Source organism: Carettochelys insculpta, chromosome 7 (assembly GCF_033958435.1).
Source record: "Carettochelys insculpta isolate YL-2023 chromosome 7, ASM3395843v1, whole genome shotgun sequence".
Taxonomy (NCBI): Eukaryota; Metazoa; Chordata; order Testudines; family Carettochelyidae; genus Carettochelys; species Carettochelys insculpta.
Window position 1 is genome coordinate 40,849,781 of NC_134143.1, and position 20,779 is coordinate 40,870,559.

Consider the following 20,779-nt stretch of genomic DNA (forward strand, 5'->3'; position numbering starts at 1 on the left):
ACTATTAATGTTTGTCTATACTTATGATTTTGATATAAATCTGTTTGTTCTTAGGCCACGAACAAAAGATGATCTTAGAGCATACTGTATAATTCTACAGGTAAGAAAAAGGTTTTTTTTAGTAAAACACGTAATCAGTTCAATGCATGATGTATTATCCTATATACAAAGTACAGCTAAACTGTACAGTAATCCCTCAAAATGCATGATTTCGAGTTGTGCTTTACTTGCATTAATGAGAGTTAAACATAACTCAAAATTCCACTCCCCCACATCCCTCCTTTAAATGAAAAATAGAAGCTTTCTTTTTAATAATAAGCAATATATATATATACTGCTTGGAGCCTGCTTGCAGGGTGAGAGAGTGAAGTGAGTTATTTTATTTCCTTCTCATCCCTCCTGCATTGATCTATCTTCATGCCCACTTTCATACTTAAAACAATGTTTTGTTCCAACAATTAAATATGCTGTAATGTTGCAGAAAACATATAAATATTATTGATTAAATTTATCGCAATACAAAATAAGAATGCCCGAGTGCTATATATATTACTCGTTTTACCTGCCTCATCTGATACCCTCAGGACCTGCATGGTCCCAGACAAGTGTAGGTCAGGCTGACTGCCTGGAGGGGGCCCCCACTCCTGCCATGCTCCCCTGCAGGGCAGCCAGGTTACCTCATTCTTTATCTGGCAGGGGTCCCTGCACCTGCAGGACTGCCCCATGTCCCAGCCAGATCCCAGCTGCATGGCTGCTGGGGTTTCCCCATCTGCAGTTGGGGTCCCTGTGGCTGGAACTGTCAGCAGGGTTTTGCTCCCCAGCCTGCTCCCAGCCAGACATGTCTCTGGGGCTACTGGTGGGGCTCAGCACCTCAGCCGGCTTCCAGCAATGGGGCTGCTGGGGTTCCCCCACCTTGGGTCCTGAAGCTGCTGTCCAACAACATCCAGCGTCTTGATGGATGAGGGACGTTAACCGAACAAGAGAGTACTGGACAAGGGGGTTTGAATCTGTAGCATTTGACTGTTGCTGCTGCTGGTGGAGTTGCATCAGTGATGAATTATAAAGCTGAATTTTACTAATGTACATGAAGCTTCTTGGTGTGTTTTGCAAAGAAGAGATCAGTCCACCAGTGTTTGTGAATAATGTCAGCTGAGAATCATGTTGGAGAAAAGGTTTTCAGGGAGGAGAAGCAACTGTGAATTATGTGAAATGTAACTTGTTCTGATAGTGGGAAACAGTCCAGTGCAGGGGCACTGATAGAAATTAAAGTTGGTGCTCTAATCATAGAAGATGTAAATCATTAGTGGAGGAATATAGTTATATATAATATTGAGCTGTAGGGTCAGTGCTAGCCACAGCCATAAGAATATGGAAACTTCCTTAAGAATTGCTCATCTAATACACTTTAATTGATGTTCTCTTATAGCAAAGCATATGTTAAATAAACATCTGATTTCTATTAAAACATAAGAACATTATTAAAATTTTTCTGCTTCTGTAATCAAGTGTTACATATCATTTGACTTTGAGAAGTTGTAAATAAAAGTCTGCTGTTACATAATCTTGACTGTATCAGAGCAATTTTCAGAATATTTTCATCCATAGGTGTGTTGATTGGAAAAGTCTTATGGCTTTATTGTTTTTTAATACTAATTTTGGCACTAAACATGTTTTTAATATCTTTTGCAGAATCCTCAGTTTAATAACACATCTACTTACGTCATTTATGCTCACTTGCTAAGACAGATCGCAACCTTGACAGAAGCTGACCATCATTTCCTAGCTCACTGGTTTAAAAAGTAAAAGAAAAGAAACCACTTTCCATCATATAGGATTACAATTTGTAATGTGCTTTCATTATTAGAGAATGTATTTTTTTGTTTTTTAATTCTAACAAGCTTTAATTATATTAATGAAAAGTTCTTTTATTTTTAAACGTATATGGCAGGAAGGAGTAGGCTGTGAGGTGCATGCATGGTTCAGCCTGTAAACACATGGGAATTACAGGACTGTGTTAACTTTTTCATGGCCCTGTTGAAGCTGTGCTGGTCAAGACCACTAGTGGCTGTAGCTTCATATGGGATATAGGGCTTCAGGCTGAATGAGCTTGGCCTTGGAGGTGATCTGCTAGCTTTGGGGAGCAGCTTTTCTTCTCTCAAGCTGGAATACGCCCTAGTCTACCAAACTGTAATAGCTATAATTTGTTTTATCTCAGTGTTTGAAAAGGGTCATTATTCTCACAGTTAAAAGAGCAACATGAGTTTTGACAATTTTTATTGTTACAGCCAGGATAGAAAAGCCAAAAATTGAACTTTTTATGTTTTTAATAAGATTTTGCATTTCTCTTACTACATACATGGAAACTATGTATTGTATGACATAAAAAGAGTTGGTAGACTACTAAACCCATACTTAAGAATACATGCAGTTCTTTTCAGGGTCTCTGTTCAGTAAAGCAAAATGTCTGTAAATAGAAAATTCCCAAAATTGTCTTTCTATTTTCCCCTTAAATAAAGAGGCAATTAACTGTTTAGGAAAAATGTTAACTTCTCACACAGTAGTATTAAAAATATTTTAAGAGATTAAAGCATACCTAGAATATGGCTGATGCTGATTCAGTGGAATTGCTACATCATTTTAAAGTAAAATATTGCCATGTGTTAATGTTTAGAAATATATGCAGATGTCGGAAAACTTCATATTTGGAGTTTTGTCCATTATGTGGTAATATATTATAGTGAGCTTTCCTGGGGGCAGTATGAATGTAAGAGTAACTTCAGTGTGTTTCTTCTAGGATTTCACAGAGGAGATTTAAGCAGTTAGTAGACAGGTTGCTTCAATTTATTTCTTTACGTCTGTTCCCTGCAAAACCTGAAGAATTCCCACCCATGATAAAATGTGCATGGTGGATTCCATCGGCAACCAAAGTTTTGTCTCTATTTAGTAAGTTTTTTTTTTTTTTACAACTAAAATTGATTATTCTTAGTTCATACCTGTGTTAGGACATACAGGATTTTTCTGTTTACTATAGAAAAATAAAATGGCAACTGACTGCTGTTTATGCCGAGCAAATGCCTTTTCCTTTATCCCAGAAGAATGCTTTTAAACTCTATGGCTATGTCTACACTAGCCAAAAACTTCGAAATGGCCATGCAAATGGCCATTTTGAAGTTTACTAATGAAGCACTGAAATACATATTCAGCGCCTCATTAGCATGCGGGCAGCCGCAGCACTTCGAAGTAGGCGGGGTCCTTTTGAAAAGGAGCCCTGTCTGGGTGAGCCGCGTCAATTTCGAAGTGCCGTGGCCGCCCGCCTGCTAATAAGGCACTGAATATGTATTTCAGCGCTTCATTAGTAAACTTCGAAATGGCCATTTGCATGGCCATTTTGAAGTTATTGGCTAGTGTAGACACGGCCTCTCCAAAAGGAAATGAATACCACTGTAATGTTGTAGTAAGGATACATGTAAAAATACTGGTAGTCTGAACATAAATGTAAATGATTAGCCTGTTTCCCCTTAGAAAAAATAGATCAAATGAACATGAAATACTTTCAGTCATATAGATATCACCGAGACTCGAATGGGCTGTTCCCCACAAATTGCTGACATATATCCACTAATCTCACTGATGCAATTCTGTTAAACATGCCTGTGGAATGGCAGCTCTTAATAATTTCCAGCCATGCATTATTCAGTTTTGGGGTTTTTTTGTGCGTTCACTGAATGTAAAAACTCCCGTTACAGTGTAGTACTTTATACGAGTCTTTTATTGTTGACTGAACAGCTATTTACAAACATTAGTATTAAGTTGGGGATCAAAAATTCAGTGTATTTTTTGACTGATTTGCGGTAAATGCATTGCAACTCATAAATTTGAGCTTGCTGAAATTAGTCATTATTTTCCTTACATAGTGAGTCATTTGTGGCAAGTGGATTCAGGTCTACAGAGTGGGCCTTTTTTTTTTTTTTTTTTTTTTTTTTTTTTAAAACATCAAGACAACAGTTGGTTAAAGATCAGATCCCCATGTAATAAGTTTGGCTAAATCTCATTCTCATTTAGTACCTATTATGTCACTTATGGCTGTGTCTACACTAGCCCAAAACTTCGAAATGGCCATGCAAATGTCCATTTCGAAGTTTACTAATGAAGCGCTGAAATACATATGCAGTGCCGCATTAGAATGCCGGCAGCTGTGGCACTTTGAAATTGACGTGGCTCGCAGCTGCGTGGCTTGTCCATATGGGGTCCTTTTCGAAAGAACCCCACCAACTTCGAAATTCCCTTATTCCTAACAGCGGATAGGAATAAGGGAATTTTGAAGTTGCCGGGGTCCTTTTGAAAAAGAGCACCATCTGGACGAGCTGCACGGCTGCGAGCCACGTCCATTTCGAAGTGCCGCGGCTGCCAGCATTCTAATGAGGTGCTGAATATGTGTTTCAGCACTTCATTAGTAAACTTCGAAATGGCCGTTTTGGGCTAGTGTAAACATAGCCTATGAAGCTTAGACAAGTTGAGAGAGAATTACAACCTAAAAGAAAATTAGATAACGTCTAGAGTGCATCACTGCCAATAAACTTGTTTGAAATATCTAAATAAATTCAGAGTTCAGAGTGTTGAAAATAAGTTTAAGTAATCGATTGATTAATCAGAGGAGTTTATTATTCTAATACCTATCCATTACTTGTAATGGCAATTCCCTAGCTCATTGTAGGGACTCTTTTACATACTTTGCTTTATCTAATTCTTGACTCTCCCCCCAGCCCTTCTGGTCCACTGCTTTCTGATTTGCTCCACTCGATTACTGTTTTTGGTTCTCTGTGCCTTAAATATTGAGTCTGTTCTGGTATGGCTGTGATCTGAAGAAGTGGGTCTGTCCCACAAAAATGCATCACCTAATAAATTATTTTGTTAGTCTTTAAAGGGCTACTGGGCTGCTTTTTTGTTTTGATAGTATATAGACTAGAACGACTATCTCTCTTACTATTCATTTATGGCTTCTATAAGTAGACTACTGTTTGGTGGAAACCTGGGCCTACTGAAGTCTATAGGAGTTTTGTTGCTCTTTTATGGGCAAGGTTTCACTCTTCTAGTAGTATTAAGGTTATTTTTCAGGAAAGCAGTCTTAAGTTTTTGAATACTTTTTAAATTTCCATGGCATTCCAAGGGTTTTTCTCTTAAATTGGAAGCAGAAAAAAATATGTATCAGTTGTGGGTCAAATTGCCATATGTCAAATATGTGCTTAAAATGGCAAAAAAACACCAGTTGCAAAATAAAAAAATATTTTTAAAATGATTGTGAGGTTGGAACTTTTTTCTTGTTTCTCTTTGTTAAAATTGTTTGTAAAGTATTCTCATCAAGTATTGATGTCCCAGCATGGCCATATTTTTATAATAGCAGAGTGATAGCTCTGATTCCTGATAGTGATTCTATATGTTTTCTTCACAGATGCTGCAAATAACCTTTCTAATCCTGCTATTATTCCATATACGGATTTTTATAATTCTACATTGGATCATATTGATCTCTTAGAAGAGTATCATAACTGGCAGTGTTATGGAAACTCTCACAGGTAAAAAATAAAATGGCAAAAGTTTTGTTTAATAAAAATAGATTGTGTCTTTGTTCATTCTAGGCTTTTCTGTTTTATTTTAAAGTTATTTAAAGTTCATTACCACATCTTTTCAAATAGATAGCTTTGACTTTTTTGGTAAAAGCCTGACTCCGTTGAAATTACTGGAAGTTTTGTCACTGATTTTAGGGAGGCCAGGATTTCATAGTCTGATTTTAAATCGAATAAAATATGAAAATTATAGACAGTAATATAAGTTCATTGCTCACATTGACAAGACAAAAGGCAGCCGGTAAAGTCTTACTACAGTAGAACCTCAGAGCTATAAACATCTTGATAATGGAGGTTGTTTGTAACTCTGAAATGTTCATAATTCTGGTGAAAACAAGAAGGAAAACATAGGATATCACCAACATGCTATACTATGTTCTTTGCTTAGGCTAGCACTGCTATTTCTTCACTTTTAAGAAAGCTTAAATTTAACAAAGAAAATTAACAAAAGAACCATTGGTATTCTGTCACTTTTGAGGTGTTTTGAGTGTTCACCTTCCTTTCTACTGTGATTACAAGGCATTGTTACAAGTGGCCTGATTTTTTTTCAGAAGTACTGGTCATCTGTAGTTCCAAATGTCAATCAGGTCCCAGCAAATAGCATAAAATACAAGTATTTAAATTACGCACTTTAATTGACTAGAAAATTGGGACATGAGTCATCTTTTTTGCAATCAAAATCATGTAATAGTTTTTTTTATGCATTAGCTATGCTTAACAATTCAAATTTAGTATTTAACACCAAAGATACTGTTTGCATACTGTTGTGGCTTACTTTGCTTCTCAGTCATATCAAAGTGCAATGATGTCCAAGATTGAGATGTCATTAGAGGAGGCTTTGGAACTGATTGATAAACTTAACAGTAGCAAGTCACTGGGACCAGATGGCATTCATCCAAAAGTTCTGAAAGAACTCAAATGTGAAATTGCAGAACTGTTAACTGTGGTCTGTAACCTATCCTTTGAATCAACTTCTGTACTCAGTGACTGGAAGATAGCTAATTAACACCAATATTTTAAAAGGGCTCTAAAGACCATCAGGGCAATTACAGACCAGTTAGTCTAACGTTGGTACTGGGCAAACTTAGTTGAAACCATAATCAAGAATAAAATTGTCAGACACACAGAAGAACATAATTTGTTGGGCAAAAGTCAGCATGGTTCCTGTAAAGGGAAATCATGTGTAACTAATCTGTTAGAACAAAAAGCAGTCAAGTAGCACTTTAAAGACTAGCAAAATAATTTATTAGGTGAGCTTTCATGGGACAGACCCACTTCTTCTTCAGACCATAGGCATACCAGAACAGACTCAATATTTAAGGCACAGAGAACCAAAAACAGTAATCAGGGAGGACGAATCAGAAAAAAATGATCAAGGTGAGCAAATCAGAGAGTGGAGGGGTGTTGGGGCGGGGGGAATGTCAAGAATTAGATTAAGCCAAGCATGCAGATGAGCCCCTATAGCGACTCAGAAAATTCCCATCCCCATTCAAACCACGTGTTAATGTGCCGAATTTGAATCTAAAAGACAGCTCGGCTGTTTCCCTTTGAATAGTGGTGCGAAATTTTTTTTTCAGTAACACGCATGCTCTTAAGACACTAACAGAATATTCCACTCCATTAAAATGTTGATGAACTGGTTTGTGGATCTGGAGTGTTTTGATGACTCTCTTGTGCCCATTAACCCTTTGTCTAAGGGAGTTTAGAAGTCTATCCAATATACAAAGCATCTGGGCATTGTTGGCACATAATGGCATATATGATGTTAGTTGAGGAGCATGAGAAAGTGCCCGTGATTCTCTGAATAACCTGGTTAGGTCCAGTGATGGTATTTCCAGAGAAAATATGTGGACAAAGCTGGCAGCGGACTTTGTTGCAAGGAAAGGTTCCAGGACTGGTATTCATGGGGTATAGACTGTGGCTGTTAGTGAGGATCCTCATAAGGTTGGGAGGTTGTGTGTAGGAGAGAACAGGCCTGTCACCTAGGGCCTTCTGGAGTGTGGCATCCTGATTTAAGGATAGGTTGTAGGTCTTTAATAATTCTTTGCAGTGGTTTGAGTTGGGGGCCATAGGTGATGACCAGTGGTGTTCTGTTCTTGGCTTTTTTGAGCTGATCTTGGAGTAGTTGGTCTCTGGGTATTCATCTGGCCCTGTTGATTTGGTTTTTTTTTTTTTACTTCTCCTGGTGGGTAATTCAGGTTTATGAATATTTGGTAAAGATCTTGTAGTTTTTGGTCTCTGTCAGTTGGATCAGAGCAAATGCAATTGTATCTAAGAGCTTGACTGTAAATAATGGATCTAGTTATGTGTGCAGGATGGAAGCTAGAAGGGTGTAGGTAAGTATAGTGATCTGTGGGTTTGAACCGGGATGGGAATTTTCTGAGTCGCTATAGAGGCTCGTCTGCATACTTGGCTTAATCTAATTCTTGACCTTCCCCCTCCCCACCCCATGCCTCCATTTTCTGATTTGCTCACCTTGATCATTTTTTTTCTGATTTGTCCTCCTTGATATACTGTTTTTGGTTCTTTGTGCCTTAAATATTGAGTCTGTTCTGGTATGCCTATGGTGTGAAGAAGTGGGTCTGTCCCACGAAAGCTCACCTAATAAATTATTTTGCTAGTCTTTAAAGTGCTACTTGACTGCTTTTTGTTTTGAGAGTATATAGACTAGCACGGCTCCCTCTCTGTTACTAATCTGTTAGAGTTTTTTTGAAAGGGTCAACAAACATGTAGATAAAGGGGATCCAGTAGGTGTGGTGTATTCGGATTCCCAGAAAGTCTTTGAGTAGGTCCCTCACCAAAGGCTTTTGTGTAAATTAAGTTGTCATGGGATAAGAGGGAAGTTCCTTTCATGAACTGAGAACTGGTTAAAAGGCAGGAAACAGAGGGTAGGAATAAATGGTGTAAATTTTCAGCGTGGAAAAGGGTAACTAGTGTTCCCCAAGGGTCGGTCCTAGGACCAGTCCTATTCAACTTATTCATAAGTTTGGAAAAAGGGTTAAACTGTGAGTTGGCACAATTTGCAGGTGATACTAAACTGCTCAAAATAGTTAAGATCAAAGCAGATTGTGATGAACTTCAAAAGGATCTCCCAAAACTGAGTGAGTGGGCAACAACATGGCAAATGAAATTTAATGTGGATAAATGTAAAGTAATGCACATTGGGGGGGAAAAAAACAACTGTACATAAAGTATGACAGGCTAATTTAGCTGTAATTCATCAGGAAAGAGATCTTGGAGTCATCGTGGATAGTTCTCTGAAAACATCCATGCAGTGTGTGGCAACAGTCAAAAAAGCAAACAGGATGTTAGGAATCATTAAAAAAGGGATCAAGAATAAGATGGAGGATATCCTATTGCCCTTATATAAAACTATGGTATGCCCACATCTTGAATACTGCATACAGATATGGTCTCATCTCAAAAAATACATGGCAGCATTAGAAAAGGGTCAGAAAAGGGCACCTACAATGATTAGGGGTTTGAAATAGGTCCCATATGAAGAGAGATGAAAGAAAGTAGAACTCTTCATCTTAGAAAAGAAGACACTAAGGGGGGATATGATAGAGGTATATAAAATTGAGTGGTGTGGAGAAAGTGAACAAGGAAAAATTATTTACTTGTTCTCATGATGTCAAAACTAGAGGACACCAAATAAAATTAAAGGAAGTTCTTCACACAGCGCACAGTCAACCTGTGGAACTCCTTGCCGGAGGACGCTGTGAAGGCTATCGCTATAACAGGGTTTAAAAAAGAACTAAATAAATTCATGGAGGTCTGGTCCATTAATGGGTATTAGCCAGGATGGGTAAAGAATGGTGTCCCTAGCTTCTGTTTCTCAGAAGCTGGAGATGGATGGCAGGAGAGAGATTGCTTGCTTGATACCTGTTCGGTCCACTCACTCTGGGACATCTGGTTTTGGCCACTGTCTGCAGACAGGGCTGGACTGAACTTTGATCTGACCCACTATGGCTGTTATGTTTTAATGATGGTAGATGCTACAATAGAAAGAAAAAGGTCTATGATGAAGTATATACAAATACAGTAAATGCTAAGTCCTTGATAGTTAACACTGAAAAGGTTTGCAAAAGATTAAAGTGCAGAAAGAACAATAGCTCTTTCAGAATAAGTTAATTGCAAATTAGATATTAATGGAGCAGAGAATTATTAGCCAGTAATGCGAAGATTAAATCTTGTTTTATTGTCTTTAGCATAAAATTACATCTTATTTAACTTGCTGTCTCTTTTGCCATTCAGGTTTTCTTTCTGTCAGTATCCATTCATTATTTCTATAGCAGCGAAAAAAGTTATTATTCAAAGGGACTCGGAACAACAGATGATAAGCATGGCACGGGTAAGTAATTTTGTGATAAATGATGTTCATGTAAAATAATTGTATGCATTTTAATCTGTTAAACATTCTGTAAAATTATTCATTGCAGTCTCTGAAATTTAAGGCTAGCTTCTTAAAAAGTTATACTGTAATTTCTGTTCTGCTAAAAGGCATGCAGAATGTGTACACAGTGGTTTTATTTAAGGTGGTTAGGTCTGAAGAGCCTTCATTAATTTATATTTCTGTAGTATAATATGCTAGTCTTGAGTCTTCTGCAATATAAGGACTTTCCTTCACCATTCCCAGATTAATGAGGAAGATAATTTTGAGGGAACACATTTCTCTAAGAAGCCTTATTGTCTATTTTTTATGCTGGCATGGACAATGATAGATCAGAATCCCACAGTACCTGTACAGGTCACAGGCCCAGGTGTTCAATGTAAAGGAGTAGAGGCTTTTAAGAGAAGATGCTGCTAGGTTCCGAGGGCTGATCTGGTTTCTTAAGCAAAACTGTTGTGTATGTTCCTTTTTTTTTTTGTTTTTGTTTTTTCCCAATTCCAAATAGCAAAGCCTGGTGGACAAAGTCTCTCGCAGGCAGAGACCTGACATGAATATGTTATTCCTAAATGTGAAAGTGAGACGGATGCATCTTGTTAGTGATTCGCTTGATGAGGTACAGAAAATAGAAATTAATTGTTTGCTGGAAAGTATTTGTAACATTTTTAATTGTCTGATAAAGTTCATTTCACCAGTGAATCTATTAAAAACATGAAAACAAAAAAGCACTCCAGTAGCACTTTAAAGACTGACAGAATCATTTATTAGGTGATGAGCTTTCGTGGGGCAGACTGTTTGTCTCTCTCCGTCCGTCCGTCCCACGAAAGTTCATCACCTAATAAATGGTTCTGTTTGTCTTTAAAGTGCTACTGGACTGCTTCTTGTTTTTGATAGTGTATAGACTAGCATGGCTTTCTCTCTGTTACTATTAACATATGTAATGGTAGCTGTGGAAACTAACCACATGTTCAGTCATTGTCTTGTATGTTTTCCCACTTTATTCACACAAATATGTAGATTTTGTGTATGTGCATGCTAACTAAAATAAATTTTAAAAATATTAATATAAAGTGAACCCATTAACAATACTGTGCATAGTCTTCAGATTGTTTTGTATCATATGCTAGGGCAAAGGTTCCCGTTTTTTCTAACTAGTTCTTTAGATGCTGTGGCTGCATCTACACTATGAGATAAATTCACATTTAATTCACTTAGCTCGATATTACCATGTGACTGTCTTCACTGTAAATACCATTAGCTCGATTTTAGGGTGCACTAATCTCAGGATTACAAAATAGCAGTTACCTGATGGGCATAAGTCAAGCTCAAATTCAGAAGTTTTGATTTAAAGGCCAGTGTGGAACCGCCACGTCTTCAAATCGAATTTAATAGCCTCCAGAGGTGTCCCATGTGTAACCCGCAATGTCCCCTTTCAGTGCTCCACTCTGGCCGCTGCTCTCCAGTAACAGGAAGACTGTAAATTTTCAAGCGGAAGCAGCAAGCCTTTGGCTATGGGCTCATGTTAGTATGAGAGCCTGAGAAATGTCTGTCTTTGTTTGCTATTAGTGCTGTGAACACATCTGCCCATTCAGATAGCCCCTGCAGAGAGTTTGTGGCTTTGTCTCTACACTTCTTTCTCCACTGCCTGAAGCCAGCCGCTGCCCCGCCATACCACGTTTCAACAAGGCTGTGGTGGGGGTCGTGCTTACCTAACACGTTGAGAATCCTTCTCTGATTTACATTTGTGTGTGAACCTCCTCCTGTCCCCCACAGGCACCACACAGTCTGGGTCTTTCTCACCCTCTGCCACATCACGTGGGTAGACCCCAACCGAAAGAAAGCATGTGCCTGCCAGTCAATGCTGACCATGCTTCCAGGCAGCACCACGATAGATTGCACGCATTTAGGGATCCAAGGACGGGAAAACTATTGGGGGCTTGCAGCTGCCATGGCGAAGTCTCCCCTGGCAGCTGAGGTACTGGGGGTTTTGCTGCTGCCATGGGGAACTGTCCCCCGGCAGCTAAGATACTGGGGGTTTTGCTGCTGCTGAGGAGAGGTGTTCTTTGGAGGCTAAGATGTTCGGGGGCTTGCTGTTGCTGTGAGGAAGTCTCCCTGGTGGCTAAGATACTGGTGGTTTTGCTGCTGCCATGGGCAAGCCTGTCCCAACGGCTAAGATATTTGGAGAGGACCACCTCAACTGGCCTCCACACATACCCATACCGGGGCTTGCTGCTGCTGGGGGAATTGTCTTCCCCAGTGGCTAAGGAAGGGGCTTGCTGCCACCCCGGGGAAGTGTTCCCTGGCAGCTAAGGTAGTGGGGGTTTTGCGCTAACCCTCGGGGAGGATCAGGGAGGACAATTTCAACTGCCCCACCCAAGGCCCATACATGGCTTGCTGCCACAGGAGGAAGTCTTATGTGGTCGGGGGGGGGGGGGGCTGATTCCCTTTGAAGGGACCATGTCAACTGGGACCTGAGCACTTTTTCCCTAGACTTTTCTATCCTCTTCTCATTTTAAAATGCAGTCCAGGCCCCTGTATTTCAGGGACCCACATGTATGCAATGATGGGAGGTGGGATACTCAGTGGATGGCCAGTTGTGAACATAGTTGTTGCATGGAAGCCTTATAGTGCACCAGAAAGCCAAAGACTCTTCCCAATACCAGCATAATGAATGGGGAAACCAAAAGTTCTTTTTCCTACGCTTTTCTGTCCTCTTTCTTCTCACTTTAAAACACAGTTTGGACCCCTGTAGTATTTTCAGGGATCGCATGCATGCAATGATGGGAAATGGTATGCTCAGTGGATGGCCAGTTGAGAACACTGTTCTTGCACCAGTGTGGGCAATATAATGGGTTGGAAAACCACAAATTCTTTTTTCATGGACTTTTATATCTCTTTTTTTCTCACTTTAAAATACAGTCCGGGCTTCTGTGTTATTTTCAGGGATTACATGCAATGATGAGAGGTGGGGCACTCAGTGGATGTCCAGTTGAGAATACAGTCTGTGCACCTGTGTTGGCAATGTAATGTGGGCGGGGGGACCAAAAATTATTTTTACCTACACTTTTCTATCCCGTCTTCTAACTTTGAGGGTATTTCCAGGGATCAGCATCTTTTCAGGGATCGGGAGGGGAATGAGAAAAAATACGATGTGGGAAGATGTCAAGACCAGTGAGCATACCCAGAATGCTACAGGGATGAGGGAACTGTGGGATAGTTTCCCACAATGCACTACTGGAACAGTCGATGTTAGCCAATTTGAGTGTGGCAGCAGTGACTCAACTTTGTGAGGAGCATGTGGGAAGCGAGGATGGTCAAATTTGAATTTATAAATCCAGAATTAGAAAATCAATGTAAATTCAAATTTCTCTCGTAGTGTAGATGTAGCCTCTGATTTTTTTCCTTCACTAGCTTCTCCCCTCAAACTTTATGGTATAGGTGCGCAATGTAGTAAAATCTGAGTGGTGGGCAAGCTAGTGTTAGCAAGACAAAGGGGAGTGGTGTTTGATATGCAAAAATCTATGGAATCATAATTGCTGTGCCATAGCGGGGATGCTCAGTTCTCTCTGGGTCCCCGCTCCAAGCCCTCCAGTTGGTGGAAATTTTTATAATACCGTGTGGTCGGAAGTTGGGGTATCACTTGAAAGCCTTTTCTCCCATCACACTATGGTGCCAAACAGGACAAGCCTAGGACAATTATGTAGCTATATATTCAAGAAAATATTTTAAAATATTTTAAATTATATTTTAACACTGGTATGTCAAAGGTAGCCACCCTCTCAAAATTCTGCTGAGGTCCTTGACCCACCATATTGTGTTATTTAACTACCAGAACATAATACCAAGATTAATTTTTTTAAAGTTGCAGATTCCTATGAATGGAAGGGATGCTCGAAGTTGATTGCCATCATCAGTTAAAAAGGTGACACCATTGTAATTATGATTCTATAGATTTCAGTGACTCAGTGACGCCTCCCTTGCCTTCTTGTCATTAACTTGCTGACAGAATTACACGTGCCCAAATTATTGAATACTTTCCGCTGTGTTCTCCCAATTACTTACCACTGCTGTCATTTTGGACCCAGTAACTCACAAAGACTGTGGATTAGAGCTATTTGGTAACTGTTTCCAAGCCTTGGCAAGAGACATCATGAGCCAGGAGGGAAAATGGCCAACCAATTTTGATTAGCTAATTTCCCCAATCCAGGCAATTGTTTGCATATAAATTAGACTTATCAGTTAGAATTCATTAACCTTATAGATTGATATTTCACACAATAATAATTGCAGAAATAACAGAAGCATATCTGTGTTATGTAGCAGTTCTGTTATATTAAATACTTTGAGTCTACGATTTATTATAATTCTTATTTTTTAATAGCTGACACGGAAAAGGGCAGATTTGAAAAAAAAGTTGAAAGTTACATTTGTAGGGGAGGCTGGTCTTGATATGGGTGGCTTGACAAAAGAATGGTTTCTTCTCCTTATTCGCCAGATTTTTCACCCAGATTATGGTGAGTTCTCATATGCAGTTTTTTATTAAAAAATAAAGAATAACGGATTAAAAACAGGATTAAACAAAGCAAGGATGGATAGGCATGTTTAGTTTTTCAGCTGTTTAGTCTGTTCACCCTGTATCTTGTTTTCAGTTTGCCTTGGGTCACATTGCTCATGTGGAGCAGTAAGAGTGGGCTGGGTTGTTTGCAGTGGGGAGGGGAATTGACATCAGTAGTACACAAACCAAACCACTGAAGTTACGAGCTGCAGCTGTAAAAGCAACATACTCATCCCTCGTTAAACAAGTACTTCATTTATGAGGACTCGCTTAAATGAGGGACACACTTACCTACCTTAGTTTGCTCTACAAGTGAACTTCTCCCGCTCATACGAGCCTTACCCCCCTCCCCACAGCTCCGACCCCCCCTAATCTGACACTCCCTGCCAGCCCTGCAGCCTGACCCCCTGTTGGCTCCACAGCCTGACACCCCACTGCTGCTTGCACTCCCTGCAGCCCCACGGCCCCAAACCACGGCAGCCTGATGCCCCTGCCAGCCCTGAGGACCCGCCCCCCTTGCAGCCCTAAACCATGGCAGCCAGAGCCCCTTACCAGCCCCACAGCCTCACCCCCCCGCCGCCTGTACCCCCAGCGGCCCAACACCCTGACACCCTTACTGGCTCCGTGGCCAGATTCTCTCCCTGTCTGACACACCCTCCCCCGCAGCCCTAAACTGTGGCAGCCAGACTCCTTTACTGGCCCCACAGCCTGAACCCCCCCACCCCACCCCGCAACGCCTGTGCACCCTGCAGCCGGACACGCCCTCCCCCTCTGCAGCCAGATCCTCCCACAGCTGCCTGTATACCCTCCGTGTTCACCTGTACAACCCCCCCGTGGCCAAACCGCTCTGCAGCCACTTGTACACCCTGCGGCCAGACACCCCCTCCGCCCCGCCACCTGTTACCCATGTGGCCAGACCCCCCTGTGGCCACCTGTACTTTCCGTGGCCAGACCCTCCTGTGGCTACCTGTAACCCCGCAGCCAGACTCCTCCCCCCGCGGCCCTGCAGCCTGCCGCCCCTGCCACCTGTATCCACTGTGTCCCGACCCCCGCAGCTCCACAGCATGACCCCCATGGCCCCAAACTGCAACAGCCAGATCCCCTTACTGGCCCAAAGCCAGACCACCACCACCCCCGCTGCCTGATCTCGCAGCCTGAACCCCCCCCACCCCCGGGCCCCAAACTGTGGCAGCCTGAAGCTTCGCCCCGCTCACCACCAAATTTTAACCCTCCCTCATATTCACAGCCCCAAACTACTCACAGCCTTTAACCCTCCCCAGCCCAAGGTTCAGTCACCTTTCAAAAGCAGCGCCACCTGCTTCCCTGAGTTGGGAGTCCTAGGAACTAATCAGAGACTTTTACATGTAATTTAATATGAATTTAGTGTCCCTCTTACAAGTCTCTGCCTACGAGCAGAAAGTTGGGAACCAATTGTGCTCCTAAAGTGAGGGATGAGTGTACAGGGAAATGTTTTGTCTTTGTTGAGGGTGGGGGCCGGGGAAGGAAAAACTTAATGCCTAGAGAATGGAGTGTGCAGGTTGCCTAGCCAGTTAAGGATTGGCATGCTGCTAAGGAAGTTCCAATATACTTGGAGAACTGATACTTCTTTATTTCAATGGCATATCAGATTTTGAGAATTTGCAGGTGAAGACTTAGATCAGTTCTCCATTATTACAAGAATTACTCTAATTCCTGCTTCTCTACTCACTTTGCATTCCCATTGCTTATTGTATTCTCTTATACTCTCTTTGAGCCCCACAGTTGGGGTCACCACTCTCCTGCAGAGCAACCCAGACACTGAAATAGTTCAGCTGCAGGAATGCCCAGCTTTAAAGGATCAGCACCCAAAACACCAACCCCCAAATTGGACCAAAATCCCAAATAAATCTGTCTCACTCTGTGTGAGATTTTTGTTCTGCGTAAGCTTATAAGGGTGTCAACCTTCTTTATCAATAAGTATGCACAGTGGTTGCTTCCTTTCCTTCTCTCCTCCCCTACCTGCCCCAGTAAAAATTATTCACAGTAGGCTTAGTAATAAACACAAGTGTTTTTGTTAAGTATAAAAAGTAGGATTTAAGTGCTTTCAAGTGAAAACAGTCAGATCAAAGTTATTTACTATATTAGAACAAAAATGCTTAACCATTTCTAATCCACTAAGAAATGTATTATATGTAAGTTCTTACCATAAACATCTATTCTTCTCTTGGGTAACTGCTTGCGATCAGAGTTAATATTTACTGTGACTTGGGTCCAGAGCTTCTTCAAAGTTCTTCATATCTTCTTAGAGTAGGTGAGGCAATTTCAAAGGCCAGCTGTAGACAAAGGACAGATTGCTTCCCATGGATTAAATAGGCTTTTCCCTATGCTGGGGACCCTTTTTGGCACCCTTATCCCTGTGGAAAAATTCCAGGGTCAAGATGGTTTCCAGTATCAGGTGACATTATCATATATTTTCTAGGACCAGCTACAGTTTCGGTGTACCAGATAGATATGGTTGCTCCCAGGTCATTGACTTGATCACCAAGCCATTCAGATTTCAAGGCATCCATAATGGCCCTCATTAGCACATTTTGAATTACAACCAGATTCATATTTCAATTTTTAACTTTCCATACAAGAATGATACATGCACAAAAATAGGATATACATGTTCAGCAGATTGTAACATTAACATTGATATGAGGTATTTTGCATAAAGCATATTTGAGGTGGGCATATTCATAAGCCGACTTGTATAAAATATGCAGGAGAGCATGACAGAGTGAGATAGTTTAGACGATTATGTCTCAGAAGAAGGGTTACATCCTGTCTTACTGCAGCACGAGTGTTCCTGAGCAACAGTTCAGTTGACTGCATGGTTTATTAATAGACCAGGTAAAATAATCTAAATCTGTACCATCCACTCCGCTAAAGGCTTGTATAAACTTTGAAAATTTACCAAAAAGGCTACTGCAGAATAAATATTTTGGATTACTTGTTTCTAAATAAGCCCCTGCTGGAATATATTTCAGCATATCTAGGAAAGGAACTCTTACTGTGGATCTTGTATTGAAATAGCTATTCCAGAATAATTATTGGAACCCAAGCTTTGTGACTTTCCATCCCGCAGGGTCCTAGAGCCCACACCCAGAATTCTAAAGAGTAGTAAAGTAGCCTGAGCCCTGAAAGCCAGAGTCATCTGGCAGAGGTCATCTGTGGATTCCTCTTTGCTGTGTTAACATAACATGAGAATCTGTGAGGCAAAGCACAATTGTGTGTAGATGTTGAACATATCTGCACAAGGGCAGACTGCTTACTTGAGAACTGTGAACATGGTAATCCGTATTGCAGTCTCCTCAAATTCTAAACCACATATCCCAATACGATTATTAAAACATATTTTGCTTTCCCACCCCCCCAGCAATTTTGACTCACTTTAACAGTCTAACTTTCTGGTTACATAAATATGGAACTTAAATATAAATCTTTAACAAATAGACTTTAATGTTGCCAGTTTCACTATCGATTAACAGTTTCTGTGACAGCCCACAACTGTGCCTTATGTGGCAGTAGGGCTTGTGATGTTTGCGTCAGTGAGTATGTGCCAGCATGCTCCAAGATTGCCAAATGATTACCTTTACTGATGTAGAAAGGAAGGAAAATAAACACACTTAACTAAAAAGAGGATGAAGAAAATGTGAAACAAAAATATGCTTTGGGGGGGGAACTTTTTGATTGCAGATGTATAACATTGTGAAATAATTTTTACATTCCACAGGTATGTTTACATATCACAAGGATTCACACTGTCACTGGTTTAGCAGCTATAAATGTGATAACTATTCAGAATTCCGATTGGTTGGAGCTGTATCCTTTGCTGTCCATTTGAAGGTGCTAGATTCATAGTAGTTTAATCAGCTACTAAATGTATAATATCAGAATTTGTTTTTATTATGCTTTCCTTTTTCACTAAAAGATCTTTTTTGTTTTAAAGGGCTAAATAGAATACCCTGAGTAGTGATTCTTGTAGGCAAATGAAAAACAAGGAAAATACATAGAATAAATCCTTGATTTAACAAACTAATGGAGAGACGGGGTGTCCGTTAATGCTGAAAGTCCATTCATCCATATTATATGATGATGCACTGGCCTTCCCAGTGATCACCCACTCCTGTCCTTTGCCCCCCCTCTTCCCTTCCTCCCTCCTGCCCCATTCTTCCCCTCACACCTCCATCTCCCTCTCCCAGTTACCAGGAGAGGAGCTGAATGCTGGCCTGGCTCCTTCCATCTCCTGCAGCTCTCAGCACTGTGGCTCCTTCAGCCCCTGGCTCCAAGCTGCCCGTGCGAAGGTAGAGTATGGCTGCCCCCAGCCTGCCAGCAGGCAGCAGCTTCCAACACCATGGCTGCTGCTCAGCGCCATTGCAGGCAGCCGTGTCTGGGCACCTACATGCTCCATGCACATGGGGTTGGGATAAGAGAGCTCCTGCGCCCCACCACAGCTGCCCCCTTCTGCACCTCTGGCCTGGGCAGCCCCAGCCTCTCTGGTAGCTCCTCCAGCCCTGGCAGTGGCACTGGTGAGTCTCTGGCATTTATTTGGGCGGGGAGTGGCAGGGGGGCTGGCAGACAGTGTCCATTATTTCCGAAGCCCGTTATGTCAGGGTTTGTTGAATCGAGGGTTTACTGTATTGTGCACGTGTATGTATAAATTGCATACAAAAACTACATTAAAATATTAACTTTGCAAAATCAAGAACTCCAAGGTTAGAAAATTAAAAATTAGATTCTTTTTACGTATGGAACTTCTGTTTGAACCAAGTTTTAAATATAATATTTTATTTACTGTAGAGTTTAATCTTTAAAATTACATCTTTGGTTTAAATGTTGAAAATTGTTAAACTGTCTCATAGATAATCTAGCATAAGTGACACACTGATGTTATAAATGGCATAACTTGTGAACAAAATCATTAGTACTAGACTAACTGAAAAAATTTAAAATCCTTCAACAGCATAGCTATCACAAATAGGATGAATATACGCAATTAACAGGATTTAATCTGCTAAACACAAAAAGAAAAACATGGTACGAAATGGCAGCAAATTTGACGGTTTATAAATTTGTTATTGGCATTGACATATTTAATAAATAGAAACCAGTAGCCTGGTTTTATTGTTAAGGTTTTATATAAGGAAAATATCTCATTCTTTGCCCAATTGGCTGCTTAGCATTAGGAAGATAAAAATAATGAGATGTAATAACAAATCTGGCCGCAACCAGTAACAGCCACAAAAGAGGGGCATCTTCTTTTAATGGACAATTAATTTCTCAAGTAGAGCAATAGTCATATTAATTTGGACAGAAATGACTAAAATCAACCTGAGTTCTTGTTAATAGTTCCCAAAACTCTGGATTTTCATGCAGTCCCACCAAACATGCCTGAATATGCAAGCTGGTGAACTAATGTGTTTTATTTTAACTTTTTTCATATTACAGTGGTTCAAAAACTTGCTTCATGATATAGAATCATAATAAGTATGAAAGAATTCAAGTGTTGAATAGAAGTGTACTATTTGATCATGTTAATTTTTTTTTAATTTAGTAATTCTTACATTAGACTGCATATTCTTGAATAAAATACCAGTGTGGGGGGAAAAGAACATACTTACTTGCCTTCTCAGTTTTATTTAATTTTTATAGAATACTCTTAGTAACAGCACCAAATATTTTCCTAAAGTGATCTATATAGAATATTACCTATAATAAGGATGTGACTTTTTTACTTAACATCTGACATGTATAGCTTATGGGACTTGCTGTATATAATAGTATCACCTTGGATATTCGCTTTCCACCTTGCTGTTACAAGAAACTTTTGAGTCCTCCTATTGTTCCCTGTGATCAGAACACACCTGTAGGCATCACTGATGTTACATTAGATGATCTGTGTCAAATTATGCCAGTAAGTAAAAAGCAGTATTTAAAATAAGAATTTAAATAATTGTTTTGATTTATGGATACTTGGTTGCCGCTGTTTTATTTAAAAATAGCAGAACATTTTTACATTATAAGGATCTTTTTACATGCTTTACAAACCACATTTTGTACTACATTTTCTCTTCTTGAAAATCATACTTATTTTTTGCTTATCAGAGATTGAAAAAAATTCCTTTCTGCCATTAATTATTGGAATTAAAAAAAAAATTACACACAAATGAAACTTCACATCTAAGA

General features: G+C 40.2%; 1 protein-coding gene across 4 annotated transcripts in view; it reads left to right on the top strand.

Annotated features, from left to right (window-relative positions):
- Window positions 1-20,779, top strand: part of HECTD2 (HECT domain E3 ubiquitin protein ligase 2) — a 133,127-nt gene that overhangs the window by 39,265 nt on the left and 73,083 nt on the right. For all 4 annotated transcript variants that reach the window (XM_075000369.1, XM_075000368.1, XM_075000370.1 and 1 more), the window contains 9 exons: window positions 55-100; window positions 1,690-1,799; window positions 2,795-2,943; window positions 5,450-5,573; window positions 9,882-9,978; window positions 10,523-10,630; window positions 14,396-14,528; window positions 18,327-18,415; window positions 20,349-20,507. In XM_075000369.1, coding sequence (XP_074856470.1) covers window positions 55-100; window positions 1,690-1,799; window positions 2,795-2,943; window positions 5,450-5,573; window positions 9,882-9,978; window positions 10,523-10,630; window positions 14,396-14,528; window positions 18,327-18,415; window positions 20,349-20,507 — 1,015 coding nt within the window. The remainder of the gene's footprint in view (window positions 1-54; window positions 101-1,689; window positions 1,800-2,794; window positions 2,944-5,449; window positions 5,574-9,881; window positions 9,979-10,522; window positions 10,631-14,395; window positions 14,529-18,326; window positions 18,416-20,348; window positions 20,508-20,779) is intronic.